This window comes from Watersipora subatra, chromosome 1, assembly GCF_963576615.1.
Source record: "Watersipora subatra chromosome 1, tzWatSuba1.1, whole genome shotgun sequence".
In the NCBI taxonomy this organism is placed as follows: Eukaryota; Metazoa; Bryozoa; class Gymnolaemata; order Cheilostomatida; family Watersiporidae; genus Watersipora; species Watersipora subatra.
In genome coordinates, this window is record NC_088708.1 from 22,803,966 (window position 1) to 22,823,632 (window position 19,667).

Genomic DNA, 19,667 nt, shown 5'->3' on the forward strand with positions numbered 1-19,667 from the left:
AATTTTAAAAACTCTGGACTGAAGTTGTCTGTACCGATGCATTTCCGATGGTTTAGAGATGTGAGCATGACCAAAACTCCCTGCTCATCAATGGTAATGCTGTGCTGAGTAAGGATGTTAGCAGCAGTCAAATGGTTCAGGACAGAAAAAGTACAGCCATCATCTATAATGAAAACAGATTGAAAACTCTCGACAAAACTTGCAGTCATATTACTGTTGCTATTGCAGCTATACAACTGAGTTAGGTTGGAACAGTTGTCACTCTTTAGCAATTTTGATAGTAGTTGAAAGAGGTGTTTAGATTTACCTTCATTCAGGTTTGCGAAGTTGTGTGACTCAAAGAACATGTTACAGTCTCTTGAAAAGATAAGCGATACCAGGCTCTAGGCTGACGAGTGTTGTCTTGTACATGTAAAAAAATGCTTTTTGCTTCAAATAGGCTTTGCTTCGCTAGATTACCAAAATTTTTTAACTCGAGGTTAACGTTCTGGAACATGTAATTTTGCTATCATTAAGAGTTCATCTTTAAAGGTTTACTTGCAACAAAATTCACATTACAGTTATTTGGTATCAAAAGATTCACCATGTCTTACTCTGTTGTGTTGTAAGTGCCAAATATGTAGGAATGTGATTACAAGCTCTTAAAAGCTCAAAAACGGAAAGCCGCCGTAAATTGGAATCTGTTTATTTCTCTGACGTAGTCATTACAGTTTGGTTATTGTTTTGTCACGTGATGTTCTCACGTGAATTGAAAGGCCAATAAAAAGCTTAATATAAAACTTATCGTAGCTCTAGTTTATGACAAACACTTCGGGTTTTACTGAAAACCCCGTATCAAATATAGATGCTCACTACTTAACAGTTTTGTTTCGGCTTGATCAAATCATCAAGTCGTAATCTGATCATATGACCCAATACTTCGTAAATAATTTTTGCAGCACTTTTCGATTATCACAGGTGACCAACAGGTTCGTCTTGATTATCAGACAATGATATGTACTCCTTCAAGGTAAGGTTAAAAAATTAAATGAATTTTCATGGTAAGTTATAAGATATCACTGCTAAAAGTGACGGCATTACAATGAGGATAAAATAGACGCGTAAGAACAATAGACATGGTTTTATTGAATGCGTGAAGTATGTTTGTGAAAATATTTTGACGAATAAGGTTGCGTGAAAGTGTAAACAGAAACCATCTACCACAACTACATCACATTTGAACCGTTTTGGAAAGAGAATCCAAACTACGGCAGTCATTGTGGCTGCGATTAACTGTTTGTTTTTGAGCTTTTAAGAGCTTGTAATCACATTCCCACATATTTTGCACCTACAACACAGCAGAGTAAGACATGGTGAATCTTTTGATATCAAATAACTGTAATGTGAACTTTGTTGCAAGTCAACCTTTAAAGATTGTTCATAATGAATCAGTTGTACTTTAGTTTTGAAGTTTCCCAAAATGTCTGTGGGGCTCATCTGATTGTTTGAGTATTTCAGACTTTACAGCCTTACTAGAATCAAAAGGATACCTTGCAGAATGTAGAGCAGTTGAAGGTGTCTGCGAAAAAAAAGTCCAGGGAAATCGAATGTCGGTGCTGTGTGGACCAAGAAGCTTGTGTCTCCCCGTGAATGTTTAAAAACAGGAGATCCAATATGTTTACTATTGAATAGGTTAGAACTGTAACATCCTGGGTAATGTTATTTTGTATTGTGAAGGATAAAAACTTCTTAGCTAATGTTTGACCTGATGTTAAGATTACAGGGGTGCTGTTCCTCTACATTGCTCCGATCTCAAGAAAGTTAATATTCCCCAATAGCACAAAACTGCAATCAGAGCTGTGATCAAAAAATTTTGAAGAGAGAACTCAGACTATTGGAACTAAAAGGGCGAAAAGTAGGCCAACAAACTAACAGGAAATTTTACAATGCTCAACTTGAGAGTTATCATTTCTTGGTCAAGCCCTTTAAAGAGTAATCATTGATTCATCAAGGTTAGTTAATTAGTAATCTTTTATTTTGTTGATAACAAAATAACAATTTTGTTATCAACAGAATTGTTGAGAACAATTTTGTTTAATTTGTTCAAAATTCACGAGGTAATAATTGTGGTATTATGTTGATAACAAAATAACAAAAAGCCTCTATTAGCAGGTTTATTATCAAATAAAATGGAAACTGTCAAAGTAACAAACATTAGTTTACGAGCAAAGTGAAGTAAAAGATATAGAATACTAAATTTTTTTAGCAATAAGCTAATGTGCAACTCAAAATTTATGGTAAGCCTGATTAATTATAATTATTTGTATAATTATAATTACATGCATAATTGAATAAGAAATTGTGCAGATTAAAGATGTGATTGCATCATTGAAGTCATTCAAATGAAATGAAGACCAATATAAGGCTGAAACATCAGCTACAATTTGATGTCATTTTTGTCTTTGTAGACTCACCCTGTCCAGAGATATAAGCGTTTGAATGAGTTCATTTTTTTAAATGCTTCGATAATTTAAGCGGGTGCTTTATTTGTGACGTAGATAGTGAGCGTATATATTGAGCGTATATAGTGAGCTTATATGAAAGAGTCCGTGAGCGATAAATATACTATCTCTTCTTTAGCCAATCATCAGCACGAAATTTTCATATAGGTCATAATAAATATTAAAACATGTTATCTGTAATATCGAAGATTTTCGTCGTTAGGGAATTTACTGAATTACTAGATCATATACAGTGCGTCGTCACGTACTATTGTCGAACAACAGAATTAATTTTAACAAGGCTTCCAGTTCTATCGAAGGTGACTTGGAGTTTTCTGAGCATCAGGTGGTTAAAGGTTGGGCAGACAGCCTATAGTTAAACCTGACAGGCATCAGCAGCATTATGTTGCAGAGGAAGATAGGAGAATGGAGGTAAATCTATCTTTAACTTTGAGTCTCCTATATATACTGTATACTAAACTTAAGATAATAATTTTATTACTCATAAATACATTTACCAATTAATAAAATAATAACTTTTTGACACCACGAATCATCGTTTCATAACTTTTTTATCATTTCACCTAGCTATAATATTTGCTTCAAATTTTCTTTGACAGTTTTAGCTAGTAAATTAGTTTATGATTAGAATTTATGTTCACTTCTCACTTGTAGAAAGTGAGTAAAATGAATTGATCAATGCTCATCTTTAACTCCTAGAAACCAAACTTTGATTTGTTGGCTTGACGTATTTATGCTTTTGTTGAACATTTGTTCATTTTGTAATTTTATACTCTCAATCTATCTAACTCTCAAATTGAAAGCTTTCAGTAGATACATGTTAAAGCGAAATATCGATGAATGGCATAGCCTATATTTATTACATTTGTTTTATTGATTACAGGATGTTTATGTGGCGCCATCAGCAGAGCAGTGGTGTCAGTGTGGAAACTGCCATACACGGGAAAGAGAGACATGAATGTGTGCTGCACAAACCATGATAAGTGGCACTCTGTTTTTTAGACTGGTCTCAAGTGTGTTGCAGAAGTGCAGGAGATTACAAACCTTATGAAACCAGGTCTATTGAGAGTTCTCTTTCATAACTACCGACATTGCCACGGTAAGTTTTGTAGCTAATTGTATTTTTATTGTTGATAATTTTTCTAGATATCATGTCACTTCCAAGCGACATTCAATAAGTTATCTAAAGATAACGATAGTTTAATATTTTGTTAGTACGCAAGTATCCAGATGTGGAGTGTGTGCAACTATCGAAAAGGCTGCAGGAACATTAGATGTACAACATGGTATATGGAAAGACAGAGGAAATCGTGTACCTACAGATCAATGGTATTTTGGAAGGACCCAGAAGGACTTACTGTATAAGAGCAGAGTTGTGATCCCTACCAACCTGCGTATACAACTTAGTGAGAGCTACATATCGTAGAACTAAAGATGAAATGGAATATCCAGATATGATACATATAGAGTTTGAGCTTACTGCAGTAAAGTAATTTGTCCTATCATATGTGAAACTATGAAACTATGTGAGTGTCCATGACTTAGATGTTTTTAATGAAAACTTTTGGCTTGTAAAAATTATAAAATTAAATAATAATGTTGAATGCAATGCAAAACATTGATTTGCAGAACATACTGAATACATTGTACTTGAATCAACTAATCAAATGTGACCAGTAAATGTTTTTCTACAAATTGATACTAACAATGATTAGACAACGTTGACTATACATAAATTTTTTAGGGGTGCAGTTGGTTTCACCATATATTCTAACGTATACTTTCCAAAAATGAGGCTTGCTTATTTTATATAGTAACTAATTTCGGTGTGGGTAGCAACTGAGAACTCCGCTAATACAAAGGCCGCAATGGAATAGGTTAAACCGTCGACCTAATTACCATTAACTGGCAGAATCGTAGTCGGTACTCAGATGTTTACACAGAATTTAGAGGAAACTAATATGACAAATTTATAATTACTCTTATTTGAGGCGTTTGAGACATTTACAATAATGTTTCTGGAGCTAGATTTAAAATTTTATTTTAGCAATCATGAGCCAATAAAAAATCTACTATATAAACGGCAAAATTTGTGTGCGTGCGTGTGCGCGCGTGTGCGTGTATTTGTCCACCTTATAGTGCGGTCTTTTCTTTTTTCGATTCGGTCGTACAAAGAAAACTGAAATAATATGAGTAGTAAAATTAAATTAGTAGTAAATATTTAATAAAATTTACTACTCATTAAATAAATTAATGAGTAGTAAATTACATGTAATTAATATCTACCGCCAACGCTTACAGGGAAGGTCACGTGAACGCTTGTTTCTTCCGACCACCAGAAAAAAACGTTGTTTTCGCGTTGAAAATTACCTACTAAATTTCTACTTCAAAAAGTTAAGTACTTCTTATTCAATGTTTTATTGTCTATGAATTGCCACCCCTCCACTACTTAAAAAATGTTGGATTTACCACTGTTCATGATAGTAAGCATGTTCATTTCCTTTCCCAGCTGAGTTACTTTTACTTTTTTTCCAGCTATGAGTACTACAGAACTACAAAACTTGCACTTGTACTGCTATTGCGGTTTACCTACTAAATTTTTATTTAAAAAAAAGTAAGCACTTCTCATTCAAATGTTGTATTGTCTATAAATTGCCACACTTTCACTACTTAAAAAACCTTAAATTTGCCACTGTTCGTGATAGTAAACATGTTCATTTCCTTCCGCAGCTGAGTTACTACTTTTTTCCAGCTACAAGTACTGTAACTTACTATTACAGAACTTGCACGGGTGCTCCGAGCATTGCGATGAAAGTCTGTTTCGCTACGACCATCAACAAGTCGCAAGGCCAGTCCTTCAAAGTAGCTGGTATCGACTTACTGTCACCCTGCTTTAGCCATGGCCAGCTGTACGTTGCCTGCTCAAGAGTAGGCACAAGCCGAAAACTGTTTGTTCATACACTTGACAGAAAAACAAAAAATGTTGTCTATCCGCAAGTGTTGCGTTGAATTAACATTGTGTTATTGTTATGTCATGCTATGTCCTTCGTGTTTTGCTATACCTACATATTATCTACATGCAGCATTTTCTAACATATTTTTTAGTATATATACATGTATACTTTCATGCATTCATTTTCCTCATTGTATCTCAAAAAGAGGCTATAATGTTGGTGTTATGTTTTATTATTGTAAGGTGCTAATGCTGTATCTGCCTTGACATCATACTGTCTGTGCTGTTATACATATAAATTTTATCGACACAACTTCATTACTGTTTGTATATACCATGTCAAACACAGGCTATAAACAAAGAACTGGTGAGCCATGATTAGTGTTTTAAGTATGTAAAAGTCTCCATTCAATAAATGCTGGCGATAGCTCAGTAGTGCAATAGCAACATATTTTGTAGAATTTCTTAAAATATGCAAAATTTTTCAATACTGCCAGTTGGAAGAACTTCAGTTTGCCTAGCAATGTCAATTCCATTATCAGTTCTCTGTACAAAAATAGGACAACTCCAATTTGAGTAGTTTGAGACTGATGCATTGCAGACTAGCTGTAAAACACATTGCAGATTTCCATTGTTCTCCCCAATATTATTGACATATACGACTGCATATGTGTATGCATAGTCAACGCAACAATTTCAGTAGACAGCATATTTGGAGCTGTTTTACAGTATGAAAGACAACTCTCAATAAACCTCATGCTTTACGTGAATCTGTTCCCGTGGATGGATAATGCAGCTAGTAAAATCTATGCCAATAGAGCTGCGTAGGATTAGACTTTTACCGCAATTGCCGATGCGAATACGAGAGATAAAGACAGACAGTCTCATTACCTATATGTATGCCCAGGGCTGATACGCTCCCCTAAAAGGCCCATTAGGTTCGGCCCAAAATCACGTTTTAGGGGGTTTTCAGACCATAGGGCACTGTCAGTGAATTTGCTACCATAGGGGGTGTTTCCACAAGCAAGCCAGTAAAAGGGCCCATGCTCATTAAGGTTTTATTCAGCCAAAGTAATACCAAGAAATTGCACCGAAATTCCAGTCTTCATTTTAAAGCAGATTGCTGCTGCTTGCTTGCTAACAGGAAAGGAAGGGAAAAGAGACAGTCGACACTGCATCATCTTAGCAACCCTTTAGCAATATACTCAGAATGAATGATATTTATTTCATTGATATTCATTATGTTTTTCTTTGTAAATGGAAATGATGATCTGATAGTTGTTTGGAGTCAGTTTTATTAATCCTTTTGCAGGCATAGCGACATTTTGTCGTTTTGCGATACTGACGTTAGTGGGCAGAGCAACTATTATGTCGCCACACAAACGGTTTATATAAATTTATTTATGGTTAGCTAATTGCCTTTTTTGTTTAATTTTTTACCAATAGTAAACTACAATATGTTTTTCTCTGTTAGCAACAAAAAAAATAAGCCGTTTGAAGAAGAAAAAACGATCGTTTTTGCAATACTAAACAAACGAAAAATCCGAAATCAAAACGTATTTAAATAAAATTGAAAATTTTGTTTGTAGCTTTTTTCTTTGTTAATGCATGAATCATATTGGATGTTTAGCGGGGCGTGGAACCTGGGCGCCCTCTTGGGAACTCCCAGTGTTTAGGGGGTATATTTCAAATTTATCAACTAGGTGATTGGGGGTACAATATCCAAATTCAAATTGACCAACCAGGTGATTGGGGGTACAATATCCAAATTCAAATTGACCAACCAGGTGATTGGGGGTACAATATCCAAGCCTGGGCCTATCCAGGTGGGTGTTTTTTCAGAGTATCAGCCCTGGGTATGTATGTACAGATACGGTACATCATTTTGGGCAAGTCTGGGCACATCTTTTTTGAGCGTTTTTACTGCGATCAACTTTTTTTCGATTTAAATAGTCAAATATCTTGCTAATGAAATTGTCTAAAACTCCAAACAACATTTTAAATGATAGAAAACATCGATAATTTTTATTAAAATCAACTAAATTTTGGCACAATCACGTCTTTAAAGGTTGACTTGCAACAAAATTCACATTACAGTTATTTGGATTTAAATGATTTATCATGTCTTACTCTGCTGTGTTGCAGGTGCAAAATATAGTATGTGGAAATGTGATTACAAACTCTTAAAAGCTAAAAAACGAACGATTATTCGCAGTCGTCACGAAAACGCCGTAGATTGAAATCTCTTCATTTCGATGACGTACTCAAACAATGTTTCGACATGTGATGTTATCACGTGAAATTTTGTTGCAAATATTCATCGAATACTATTCGCGCCGAAGCGCACACGAAAGGGGTTTCACCGGAAGTCTGAAGTGTGTGACCACCTCATTTGTAAATACAATCTCAACTTCTTTCGCTATTCGAAGGTCATTGCGGGAATTTGCAAGTTATGTCCGAGTTTACGCGTAGCTTCAGCTTGGCGAAACCCCAACTGGCTTGATTTTCGAGATTGACCAAATTAAATTGGCTGACTTGAATTTGTAAAGAATTTAAGTGTCAGCTACATTCTATCTAATAACGTCGTAATGCTCCTAGTATTTTCTACCAACAATTAAAAATCGTAAGTATGTTGTTTGCAAAATGCACCCACTGGTGCTAAATATAAATGTATATATGAGCTGCTTTGACGTAATGAAACATATTATTGTTATATGCCTGTGTTGATTATGGAAACGATCGGCAATAGCCGTTTGTTAAAATCATGCTCCTTAACACTGGAAATTGATTGTTTAGCGTGTATGCCAACTATGATCGGCTGATCCTAATTTGCCAACTGCCGTGTTGCATGCCAGGTTTTCGTCATCTATCGCTATGTACCACTGAAAACTCTTTTTAGTTTATGTAAATATGTTTAGTATATGTAACGAGAATTAGGGATACATTCTGCTCAAAAATTACAAGTATGCAAGTTATTTCGAAGTCAACATACTGACCAGCATGTACAACATTAACATGTTTGCGAGAAGTCCAACTATTGAATAAGGCACACTTTTTAGTTTATACAGCTCCAAAATTAATCCAAATAAAAACGCGATGCTAGATGCATTGAAATGCACAAAATAATGCATACTGTTTGCATCATAATGTAGCTTGCACAAATAACGCAAACTAATTTCAGTTGGTTAGGTTATCTCGTTCCTTGACATTTTATCAATAGAAATGTTCCCTGTCATACACTTATGTCCATTATCACTTTGGTCATGGGCTGTATGACGAGGGAATTTCTAGTGGAAAAGACAATATACATTGTATGTTTTAGATAGAATGAAGGGCAAAGCATTTATTCAGATTCTACTTGGCAGGTCAATTCTTCCATTAGGTTTAGTTGCAGGTAAGTTATGATCACTTAATAAAACTAGTGCAAAGTCTCGATTGCTGTTTGGTACAAACTTCTTGCTGCTTCTACAGTTTTCTAGTTATTAAACATATTTGTTTCAGCTAGCCTACTTGATGTCAAAAGACAAACAACTGTTTTTCTGTGAAATTTTAAGCTTTCCATCATCTGTTTTATAACATTTAGATTAGTTTAAACTAAGACTCGTTTTTCATTAAAAATTTTGACATTAACCACATTTTTTAATTTCCAAAATTGAATAATAATTTTTTAAGAAATACTATTATATCTCAGCATCACTTATACTCGCTTGTTAATGCAGCTCGGATTCTTGCACACTTGAAGCTATTCGTTAACCACTTCAATTCAATTTTAATTACCAACATAATTTTCCAATAGTTCATGGTTATTTTGCAGAAATTCAATTAGCCGAATTACACATTTTCCTAAAGACCATTTGTTGAAATTGAAGCCTTTCGTCGAAAAGTGTACCTTTGGTCGAAGATGTAGGCTATTGGTCGAAAACTAAAGCGGATTAGTCGAAAACAGTATGCTATGTCATAATTGATTTACGGTAAAAAATACTTCACACACAAATCTGATATGCACACAACTATTTTTTTATGAAATTCTGCGACCTATCGGTATAATAATATTTACATGTACAGCATATTGTGTATTTCTTTGATTCAAGATCAAAGTTGCTATTTAAAATTTGGTTTGTTGAAAGCAACCAACAACTTTACTGACATGCATGTTCATTTGTTTTACAGGTCATATAGAGTGAATTTTTTTGCGAGGGCAAACTTTGATCTTATGGCTAGGCTATCTGTGTACTTTTTAGACATTATAGCCAAATGTTAATGTTTTACTAGAAGTATTTTAAATGGTTTTTAATTCTGACTAATAGTCCAATAATTCGACTAATAGCCTGTCGGCAACAATGGTTTCGGCCATATGTTTTCGCCTAAGCCTCTATTTATTTACCACTCAAATTAGATAGCCAGCTTAATCAGCTGTCTGACCCTCATGTGGCAGCTGTCTGACCCTTATTTGGCAGCTGTCTGACCCTTATTTGGCAGCTGTCTGACCCTTATTTGGCAGCTGTCTAACTCTCATTTGGCAGTTGTCTGACCCTCATTTGGCAGCTGTCTGACCCTCATATGGCAGCTGTCTGACTCTCATATGGCAGCTGTCTATGTCTCACGTGGCAATTGTCTAATTCCTATTTGGCAGCTGTTTGAAAAAGTTAAATAAGTAGATGTGCGTGTGATTTTACTTTCAAAGTATGCCAATTGCTATGATTTATGTTTAATTCGGTGAATGTACATGTAAATTATTTTGTGTAAATTATATATTTCAGTAAGCTTAACTTCAACTTTGGTATGTTGTAACATAGTTAAGAAAACGCTAGGCCTATATATACTCACTTTGGGTGCTCCCTTTTTCAGCATGGGTATTCAGACAGAATGTGATTTCATTGATATATCTCCTTCTCATGGTTATATCCCCCCTCATTCCAAGGAAAAAACAGTCTTTCAATGGTATGTAACTTTTTATGTAACTGTATTTAATTATTTGTGCATTTAGTGTAATAGTATGCGCTGTGTTTCATAGGTTTCTATTTATTGCAACTCGGTTATTTATTTGTTGTGCGATGAAAATATCTTATTATGTTAATATAAATCTATATGTTATTGTTGATTGTTTGTTGCCAGGTGCTTTTCGTACCCACATAATGGTGATTATGATATACAGCATCCTGATTTCTCTCGCTCAGCTAATCTTCCAGCTCTTTCTTGTCATTTATGCATCCGTTTCGGATGAGGATTATGGGGAGGTCCTTCATCCCAATGGCACTTCTTGTATGTACTTTTTATACACTTTTACCTGTTTGTCGGAGATTTTATTTTTTGCATCTTCCATAATTTCTTATATATTACCAGCTCTGCATAAAAATGCTATGGAGTCAATAGCTATGTATCTCGGCTGTAAGCATTCTTATGGAGTTTTTAGTCATACGACGGATGTTGGCAGTGGCAGTCACTATTAACATAGTCATTATTATGTATACATGAAGATATAGTATAAGGAACAGGTATAGGGTACCAGAATCTTAGCAGAGATTGTCGCTGCAATATTTTTTGTATGTGTTATCGTGCTCGTTTTTTAATAGCTCAATACCTTAATAATTCTGCTTGCTTGAAAAGTTTTCTTCCATAGTTGTTTTACTATTCAGCCTTAATGCATATTGCATCCAACCATGGTATGGTTGCCATTTGCATGAAATCCATTAATTCATTAATCCATTAAAGAATAGTTTCCATGAGGAAATGCTATGTATAGCATTTTATAAAACCTTTAATGGGAAGTTTTTTTTGCTTTTGGAGCTACTAACTGCTTTATTCTGCAGCTGATAGAGTTTGTGCTTTCTGTACAATTGTATCAGTTTTGGTATATTGCAGGTAGCCTTGTCTATGCTCTCCAGATGATTGGCTTTCAAAGGTAATACTAGTCTAATATTGTCATTTCTCTCTAAATTCAAGAACAGCGAAATGTTCCAATGCTTAGTTGCATTAATAACGCACTTTGTATGCATGATAATGCTGATTTACTCTTATCTTCAATTGGTACTATAAATTGGTACTCCAATCTCTGGAGTGCTTTGTAATGCATACTTACACTATCTTAGCATTGTACGGTATGTGTGTGGGATGTGACTATTTTCATGCTGTACAAACCTATCAAATAATCTCCTCTCATTAGCGCTATTTGAATATTTTCTTTTTTTTGGCTGATCACATCTTGACAGCAATTCAGTCTCAAATAGCTGATTTTGATCTTTGTTTATCAGTCGTATTTACAGTCGTATTTACAGTCGTATTTTCAGATACATGTACTGTATATACTTGAGATGTTTTTGCTTCTATTTTAACAGTTTTATAACAATATAATTTCGCTATAATTGTTATCATCAATTTTATTTGCTCATCTCTTGAATAATTAGTACAATTCTCTCTCATATATCAGAGTGGATGCACCATCAGAGGAGCTGTATCACTCATTCAGGCTGTTGTTGCCTGATGCTGTCATGGTCATCGTATCTGTCATCACTTTCATCACGCTGACAAAACTATATAAAGTGTCTGAACAGTCTGATTCGCCAGCGCCAAAAACCTCATCACGGAAGTCTGGCGCCTTGAAGAAATATGTAGAGACATTTGGAGCGTTAACCATCTTTTTACTGATGGGTAAGATTTTCAGCTTTTTCAGATTTTCAGAAGTTTATCCAAAGTTTTCAGCGTCTTTGTTGGAGTTTGTTGTTGTTTTTTAATTATTTATTTCGTGTAACATCCCACTGTTTCTCAGCGTTCATATACTGTACTTGGTTTATGCTGATTCCATAATCAAATGCAGAGTGCTAGTAGAACTGTATGTGACATGATATGACGTACATTCAAAACTGGCTGACAAGCATATATGGCAATGGTTATGTATGTGCATGTCAAATGCAATATTTCTTTTCTATTAAAAACTGCATTTCAAGCTGCAAAAAAACTTAATATGTTGAGTTATTTTCAAATCGAACTAAATGTATTTGTTAAGTAGTTACTCGCTGTTTAAACCGCAGCTGTTCTGCTTTCTTAGTGTTTTGATGATTCCATTCTTATCTTGTACAGGTGTACAAGATAAGAATGGCTTGCACCGCCATAGTTCCATCGTTGTTATTTTGTACAGGTGCATGCGCTGCCATAGTTCCATCGTTGTTATTTTGTACAGGTGCATGCGCCGCCATAGTTCCATCAGCAATATCTGTCTTCTACTTTTTGTACAAGATAAGAATCGTTGTTATTTTGTACAGGTGTATGCACCGCCATAGTTCCATCGTTGTTATTTTGTACAGGTGTATGCACCGCCATAGTTCCATCGTTGTTATTTTGTACAGGTGTATGCACCGCCATAGTTCTATCGTTGTTATTTTGTACAGGCGTATGCACCGCCATAGTTCCATCGTTGTTATTTTGTACAGGTGTATGCACCGCCATAGTTCCATCGTTGTTATTTTGTACAGGTGTATGCACCGCCATAGTTCCATCGTTGTTATTTTGTACAGGTGTATGCACCGCCATAGTTCCATCGTTGTTATTTTGTACAGGTGTATGCACCGCCATAGTTCCATCGTTGTTATTTTGTACAGGTGTATGCACCGCCATAGTTCTATCGTTGTTATTTTGTACAGGTGCATGCGCCGCCATAGTTCCATCATTGTTATTTTGTACAGGTGCATACACCGCCATAGTTCCATCGTTGTTATTTTGTACAGGTGTATGCACCGCCATAGTTCCATCGTTGTTATTTTGTACAGGTGTATGCACCGCCATAGTTCCATCGTTGTTATTTTGTACAGGTGTATGCGCCGCCATAGTTCCATCGTTGTTATTTTGTACAGGTGCATGCGCCGTCATAGTTCCATCGTTGTTATTTTGTACAGGTGTATGCGCTGCCATAGTTCCATCGTTGTTATTTTGTACAGGTGCATGCGCCGCCATAGTTCCATCGTTGTTATTTTGTACAGGTGCATGCACCGCCATAGTTCCATCGTTGTTATTTTGTACAGGTGTATGCACCGCCATAGTTCCATCGTTGTTATTTTGTACAGGTGCATGCGCCGCCATGGTTCCATCAGCAATATCTGTCTTCTACTTTTTGATGTTTTTTGGCATCTTGATATACTATTCACTCCACTTGCCATTTGAGAAGAAATCTTACGGCGTGCTGAAGATGGTTATCTATGTGTATGTCTGCTGCCACATGGTGCTGTTGTACTTATGCCAGTTTCACTTTCTACAGACCTGGCTTGATGCCCCTGAGAATGTCTACTACAGCAGGTAAGAATAGGTAGAAAGTTTTTTCATTTTTCAATATTTTATTCCAGTAAGAGGTGCACTATTTAGCTCATGTTTTCTAGCTCATGGCTGCTAGTCAAGTGCGCAGCCGCTCAGTGCATTGTTAGCAGTTAGCTTGTTCAACTCCCACACAGTATGAGAACAACACAATGTAATCTACTACACTGAAGATTTGATTTTTAACAAGACTCAGGTAGTATATTCCTGGTAATATCCACTCCTTAATAGTACAACACTTTAAGTGATTGATTTCAGTTCTTGGGAATTAGTTGTTGATGATTTTTTCTCATATAAAGCTCCTTCTAATGCAGATAGTTTGCTAGTTGGACTCTGTAGTTATTGGTTGGATGAATAATGTCACTGCGTGTTATTAAGAATTATTGTATGTAGTAATGTTAAAAGTAGCTGAAATTGGTGTGGCATTTACTCGTTTCCAAACACCCGCATTAGTTCATGGTGAGTATATTTAATCTTACAAATTCTATAGGTCCTGCTTACTAATATGTGTAAATAGGCTGATCATTTTACACGTAACTATGTATTTATTGTCACTAGTGGGCCATTCGGTGAGCTCTGTTTACATACATTCCGCTATAACCATGACTGTTTGCACAAGCGTAGGTACAACATCCTTCAACAATGAGTATATATGGTTTCTTCTTTGCTCTATTAAGCCTCCTAGTTCACTTTGATTAAATTTTAAAATAAAAACTTCTCCCATAGTCATCAACATTCAAGCATGTATCATCGATCGCTTTTAGCTATTTGTTTTCCTTATCATGTAATTAGTTTCCCCGTTACAGGATAATAGGTATGACACCTTTGGTGAAAACAACCTGCGAAGAACCTTGGGCTATCGAGCTGGAGGATCACAGCTGGCCCTACTTTGTTAACCCGTTGGTCCTGTTTCTCCTCTTCACCGTTCTTGGCATCGATTACAGTTATCGACGGGATCGACCGGTTAGTGGCCGGATAACTGACTCAGTCATGCCTGTCCATGATAATCATAATTATTGTTATGCCCTTTGTCTAGAGCAGCTAAACCTTCTGGCACATTTCCCATTCTATTTCCGTTTAAATTAAGACTTGTAGCTTGCAATCCGCTCATAATGTCCTAAACATATACAATGTTGACTCCTCCGGCTTGCCATGAGAGACTCCTATGTCTCACATATGCTTATCATGTGAAAATAAGGCTTTAATATACTTAAAGCGACGCACAGTTAATTTTCTTTTAGTAGTTTACTATTTCTTGGTAATGGCCATGACCTAAATTTTTTTGCTCTTCATATTGTTCTTGATGCGGAGAGCTATTCATGAATCGAATTTCATTTTGCCCACTCAAATATCGTGAGATGCCATTCAACAGTAGTAGGTGTCGGGCGGTCAATGCGTTATCATTAATTCATCTCATTTTTGGCTGTTTGAACATTGTCCCATGTTTAATGGTTCGGCAAAGAATTTGAGATGTAATATTCTGCAGTGTTCGTCTTGGCTGAATTGTCTCTGTTCACTGAAGCGCGCTTGTAAGCCTGTAAAATCTCCATCTTCTGCATTATAGCTCTTATATTCAATTGGTACATGACTTTGTGAACTAAAGTTATTTATGAACTCGTTGTTGTTGGCGATTGAAGCCAAATCTCATTGCATATGATAAACTTTTAACAGTAAGGAAGAGAGATTATTGTCCAATATTTAGCATGTGATGCGCATTGCAAGCACTAAGCTAGGCTTTATTCTTCCATGTCTCTATTTCTTGTATGCGATTTCCTGTCTTGTATTGCACATCCGCTCAACCGTCCCAGTGATGTGATTCAAAAGCAATGTGATTCATACAAGACTGGCAATGGAGGAATTAACGCATAACCAACCCTACGCAGTGGGTCATTGTACACAGTAACTGTTTGCAGTGTCATTGTTAGCCTGCTGAATATTAAGGATTGACTTGCAACAAAATTTACGTGACAGTTATTTGGTATCAAAGAGTTTACCATGTTTTACTCTGCTGTGTTGTAGGATCAAATATATGAAAATTTGATTACAAGCTCTTAAAAGCTCAAAAATGAACAGGTAAAAAACACGGCCGTAGGTTTGAATCCCTTTATTTTGATGACATATTCAACGCGACATGGTTACTGTTTTGACACGTGATGTTATCACGTGAATTGAAAGGCCAATAAAAGGCTCAATATAAAATTGCTCGTAGCACTAGTTTATGACAAATACTTCAGGTTCTACTGAAAAGCCCGTATCAAATATAGATGCTCGCTACTTTACAGTTTCATTTCAGCTTGGTCTAATCATTTATTCGTAATCTGGTCATGTGACCCATATTTCCGGCCAAATGACACGAACAATTTTTGCAGCATTTTTTTACCATCACAGGTGACCAACAGGCTCGTCATGTTTATCACAGGATGATATGCACTTCTTTGAGCTAAGGTTAAAAAATTAAACGAATTCTTACGGCAGGTTTTGATATATCAGGGCTCAAAGTGACAGCATTGCAATGATGATGAAATAGACGCGTAAGGACAATAGACATAGTTTTATTGAATGCGCGAAGCATATTTGTTTGAGATATTTCGACAATTGAGGTTGCATGAAAGTGTAAACAGAAGCCATCTTGTTCAGCTATGTTCCATCTGAGTCGTTTTGAGAGGGATTTCAACCTACGGCGTTTTTGTGATGGCTGCGATTAACTGTTTGCTGTTGAGCTTTCAAGATATTGTATTCATATTTCCACCTATTTTGAACCTTCAACACAGCAGAGTAAGACATAGTGAACCTTTTGATACCAAATAAATGTAATGTAAATTTTGTTGCAAGTCAACCTTTAAGCCATCTTTGTATATTTCGGAATGCCTTGCTAGGTAATGCAGTTCTATAACCTGTGTTCTATGATCCACATACTGTCCTTCCAGGCCACCTCCCTCACTAACAGTATGGAGTCGAGTTCCCTAAGTCGTGCTGACAGCTTAAGGTCATCCGAACGACAGGTCTGCCCTATGTTTTAGATGTCATTATTGTCTTGTATCTTTGGTATGCAGAGTACAGAGCAACTAATTATATTTTATGGTTAAAACAGACTTTATATGATTTTTTTAAAGGGCTTTTTTTCTCAAATTAGCCCAAAATTCTTCATCAGCAAGATCTGTCTTTGTTGAAACTTTTTGTGGCTTTTCATAGAATTCTGCTGTCTGTCTGAACAACCTTCTTGCTTATTTGTTGTTTTCAAGAGCCAAGATAGTCAAATTTCCAAGCGCTGCGCAAATGTAGACATAGTATTATAATCCCTATTGTTTCTTTATTTTTAGAGTTCAGTCGGGGTGAGAGAATTCAGTTGTTGTAAGCTCGAAAGATCACAATCATTAGACGAAATAATAATACTAATGGTGTGCTCTGCATAAAGGCTCTTTGTTCTTCCATTTGCATTTCAAAGTATATACAAGCCGACTGTCGTTTACTCACTTGTATCATATGTGGCGGGAATTGCATGCTTTCTTTTTATACCAAGTGCATTCACAACAATTCTTCATTGTAATATCATGAAATAAGCGTCCTTTAATGATGGTGGCCATGATAAATATTTGTAAATACTTATATTCACCGCAAAAAAATTAGTCAGAAAGGTATAACATTTTTACTAATTGTGTGCTGACAGCCGTACACAAGTAGCAAAATGCATGTTAGAGTTGTGAGCGTTAAACCATTAGATACCGATTGTGGTCTAGTTATTGTGAAGTGTTAACAATGTTTGTTATTCGCTCATCTATTTCTACGTTATCTGGTTGTTAAGCCTGGTTTCCATATGACAGCGCAAGGCGCGCAACACGGCGCACGACGTCGTGCGTAGGCCAGCTGTGATATGGAAACGTCAGCGCGCGACGATCGCGCGACGTGCCTACGCTGATCGCAAGGATCCAACAGAATGGATCCTTGCGATGGGTGCGTGCGATGTTGTATCCCACAATACACCGCTAGACATTTTCAACCTATCCCACAATTCAAACGGAGGGCTGTGGCTCCGAAGAAAATTCAAGAAATCGGTCTCCTGTACGAAAGAGTAAGCCTGGTTTTCATATGGCAGCGCAATTCCGCAACGGAGGGCTGTTTTTTTCCGAAGAAATATGTCTCTCATACGAAAAAGTGAGGAAAATATCCACCCTGTCTAATGCAAGCATGGGCGCCTACGCGCGATATGGAAACACTGCATCGCGGCCCAAGAAATGCATTGCGCACGATCACTGGTCTGCGCACGATCATTGCGCTGTTATATGGAAACCAGGCTTTAATTGTCATTTCGTTTGTGAGTTTTGTTGCTTTAAATATTGATTGATTGATTTTCTCGTTTTATGTGCCTGTTATTTTATACATGTTGCGTTTTGTATCTCTAAAGTTGCATAGCTACATCCATGAAAACCGTTGACATTACTCAATGCTGATCTGGTCTGTCCTATTTCTGCTACGGTCTCTTCTAGCTACTGGTGGCTGAACGGCAGCCTAACTATGATTCAATTGGAAGCCAGTCGCCAGCGGAGGAAACAGCGTTGCAAGACGTCCCTGATGCCGCCGCATCTCAGAACTCTAACAAGTCGAAAAATCAAATGAAGGAAACTTGGAATGCGATCTACAATCAGATACTGAGTAATAGCCATCTCGTGGCATTCATAGCAATGTTGGTAAGCACTCATACAGCTATTGTATTGATTTAATCGCATGTCAAGAAGTGTGTTTGTATGAGCATCCATCTCATTGCAGCTGAGGTTGAATTAACCCATGGCAACTCCTTTTTAGTATTTTCACTGTTGAATGATTTCTTTAAATACAGTAAAAGCTCCTATAATGTATACCTCCTATAATGCAAATTCTAGAAAACTTAAAGAATTTAAGGGAGGGTGGAGCACGTTGCAACAATAAATGCATTTTTGGCTATAAATTTTTACTAAATTATTAAAATTTAATTTAACTAATCACATAGGATGCAGAAATATGTTTTACATGTGTGTCCCAAATGCCAATTCTTCTGGTTGTATACATTGGAAAATATCACAAAAGCGCTGATTGCATAATTGGTGTTTCAACGTGCCCCGGTAACGGGTACGTTGAAACACCCTATGATGCATGTTGGAACGTCCTTGACTTTCATAGTAAATTTTAGTTTTAGAATTGTGTTTTCTCAATTTATTTTCAGCCAAACAATTCAAATTTCCACTAATTACCTGAGCAAGAAAAACTTGTAAAGAGTTGGCTATGAACTTCAGAACACTGTGTACAACAATCATGACAAACAAACTTCTATAGTACAACAAAACATATATGCATGTTGATATGAAGATCAAACTTTTCTTTTTATATGTTAGCATTTGCAGTCATGATATCAATATTGTCTAAAAATTTAGGTGTTCATCATGAGGATTAACTTTTAGCTATGTCATCAAGGTTTGTATGTTGCTCAAGCTGTTCCCCTCTATAAGTATAGAGAGCAGGTTTGAAACATTTTGCAACTTGCCCCTCTATTTTTATCATTGAAACAGTTGCAACTTGCCCCTCTATTTCTATCATTGAAACATGTTGCAACTTGCCCCATACCCTTTGTGTTTCAACGTGTCCCAAATGGCTTTGAGTAACCAAAATGTTCATCCCAACTCAGGATGATGTAACATCATGAAGTTGGTGGGTGCATTGTGAAGAGAACATGTCTATTAGCTGCCTTCATTGACTGTTGTTAACGAGGGATGTTGTACAAAGAAGATAAGCAATTCTATAAATTTGGATATAAAAATGAAAGAACAAAAAGTTACCAGAAAATGTTTAAAAAATCATGGCTTACCTAAATCGCTGTTCTTTTCATTTCATGCAATCAAGATATATCATAAGATGACCTAGAATTTTAGTTGGGGAGGTAA

At 36.2% G+C, this 19,667-nt stretch overlaps 2 protein-coding genes across 2 annotated transcripts in view; both read left to right on the forward strand.

Moving 5' to 3' along the window:
* Positions 1-8,782: 8,782 nt before the first annotated feature.
* LOC137410627 (piezo-type mechanosensitive ion channel component 1-like) lies at positions 8,783-18,405 on the forward strand. Its single transcript, XM_068096082.1, has 10 exons — positions 8,783-8,848; positions 10,303-10,395; positions 10,570-10,716; positions 11,317-11,356; positions 11,882-12,102; positions 13,512-13,740; positions 14,562-14,718; positions 16,683-16,757; positions 18,240-18,352; positions 18,399-18,405. The coding sequence occupies exons 2-10, from the start codon at positions 10,350-10,352 to the stop codon at positions 18,403-18,405; spliced, it is 1,035 nt and encodes a 344-aa protein (XP_067952183.1). The 5' UTR covers positions 8,783-8,848; positions 10,303-10,349.
* LOC137386014 (piezo-type mechanosensitive ion channel component 1-like) overlaps positions 18,376-19,667 on the forward strand; it is a 57,715-nt gene continuing 56,423 nt past the window's right edge. The window contains exon 1 of the mRNA XM_068072660.1: positions 18,376-18,440. Coding sequence (XP_067928761.1) covers positions 18,435-18,440 — 6 coding nt within the window. The 5' untranslated portion in view covers positions 18,376-18,434. The remainder of the gene's footprint in view (positions 18,441-19,667) is intronic.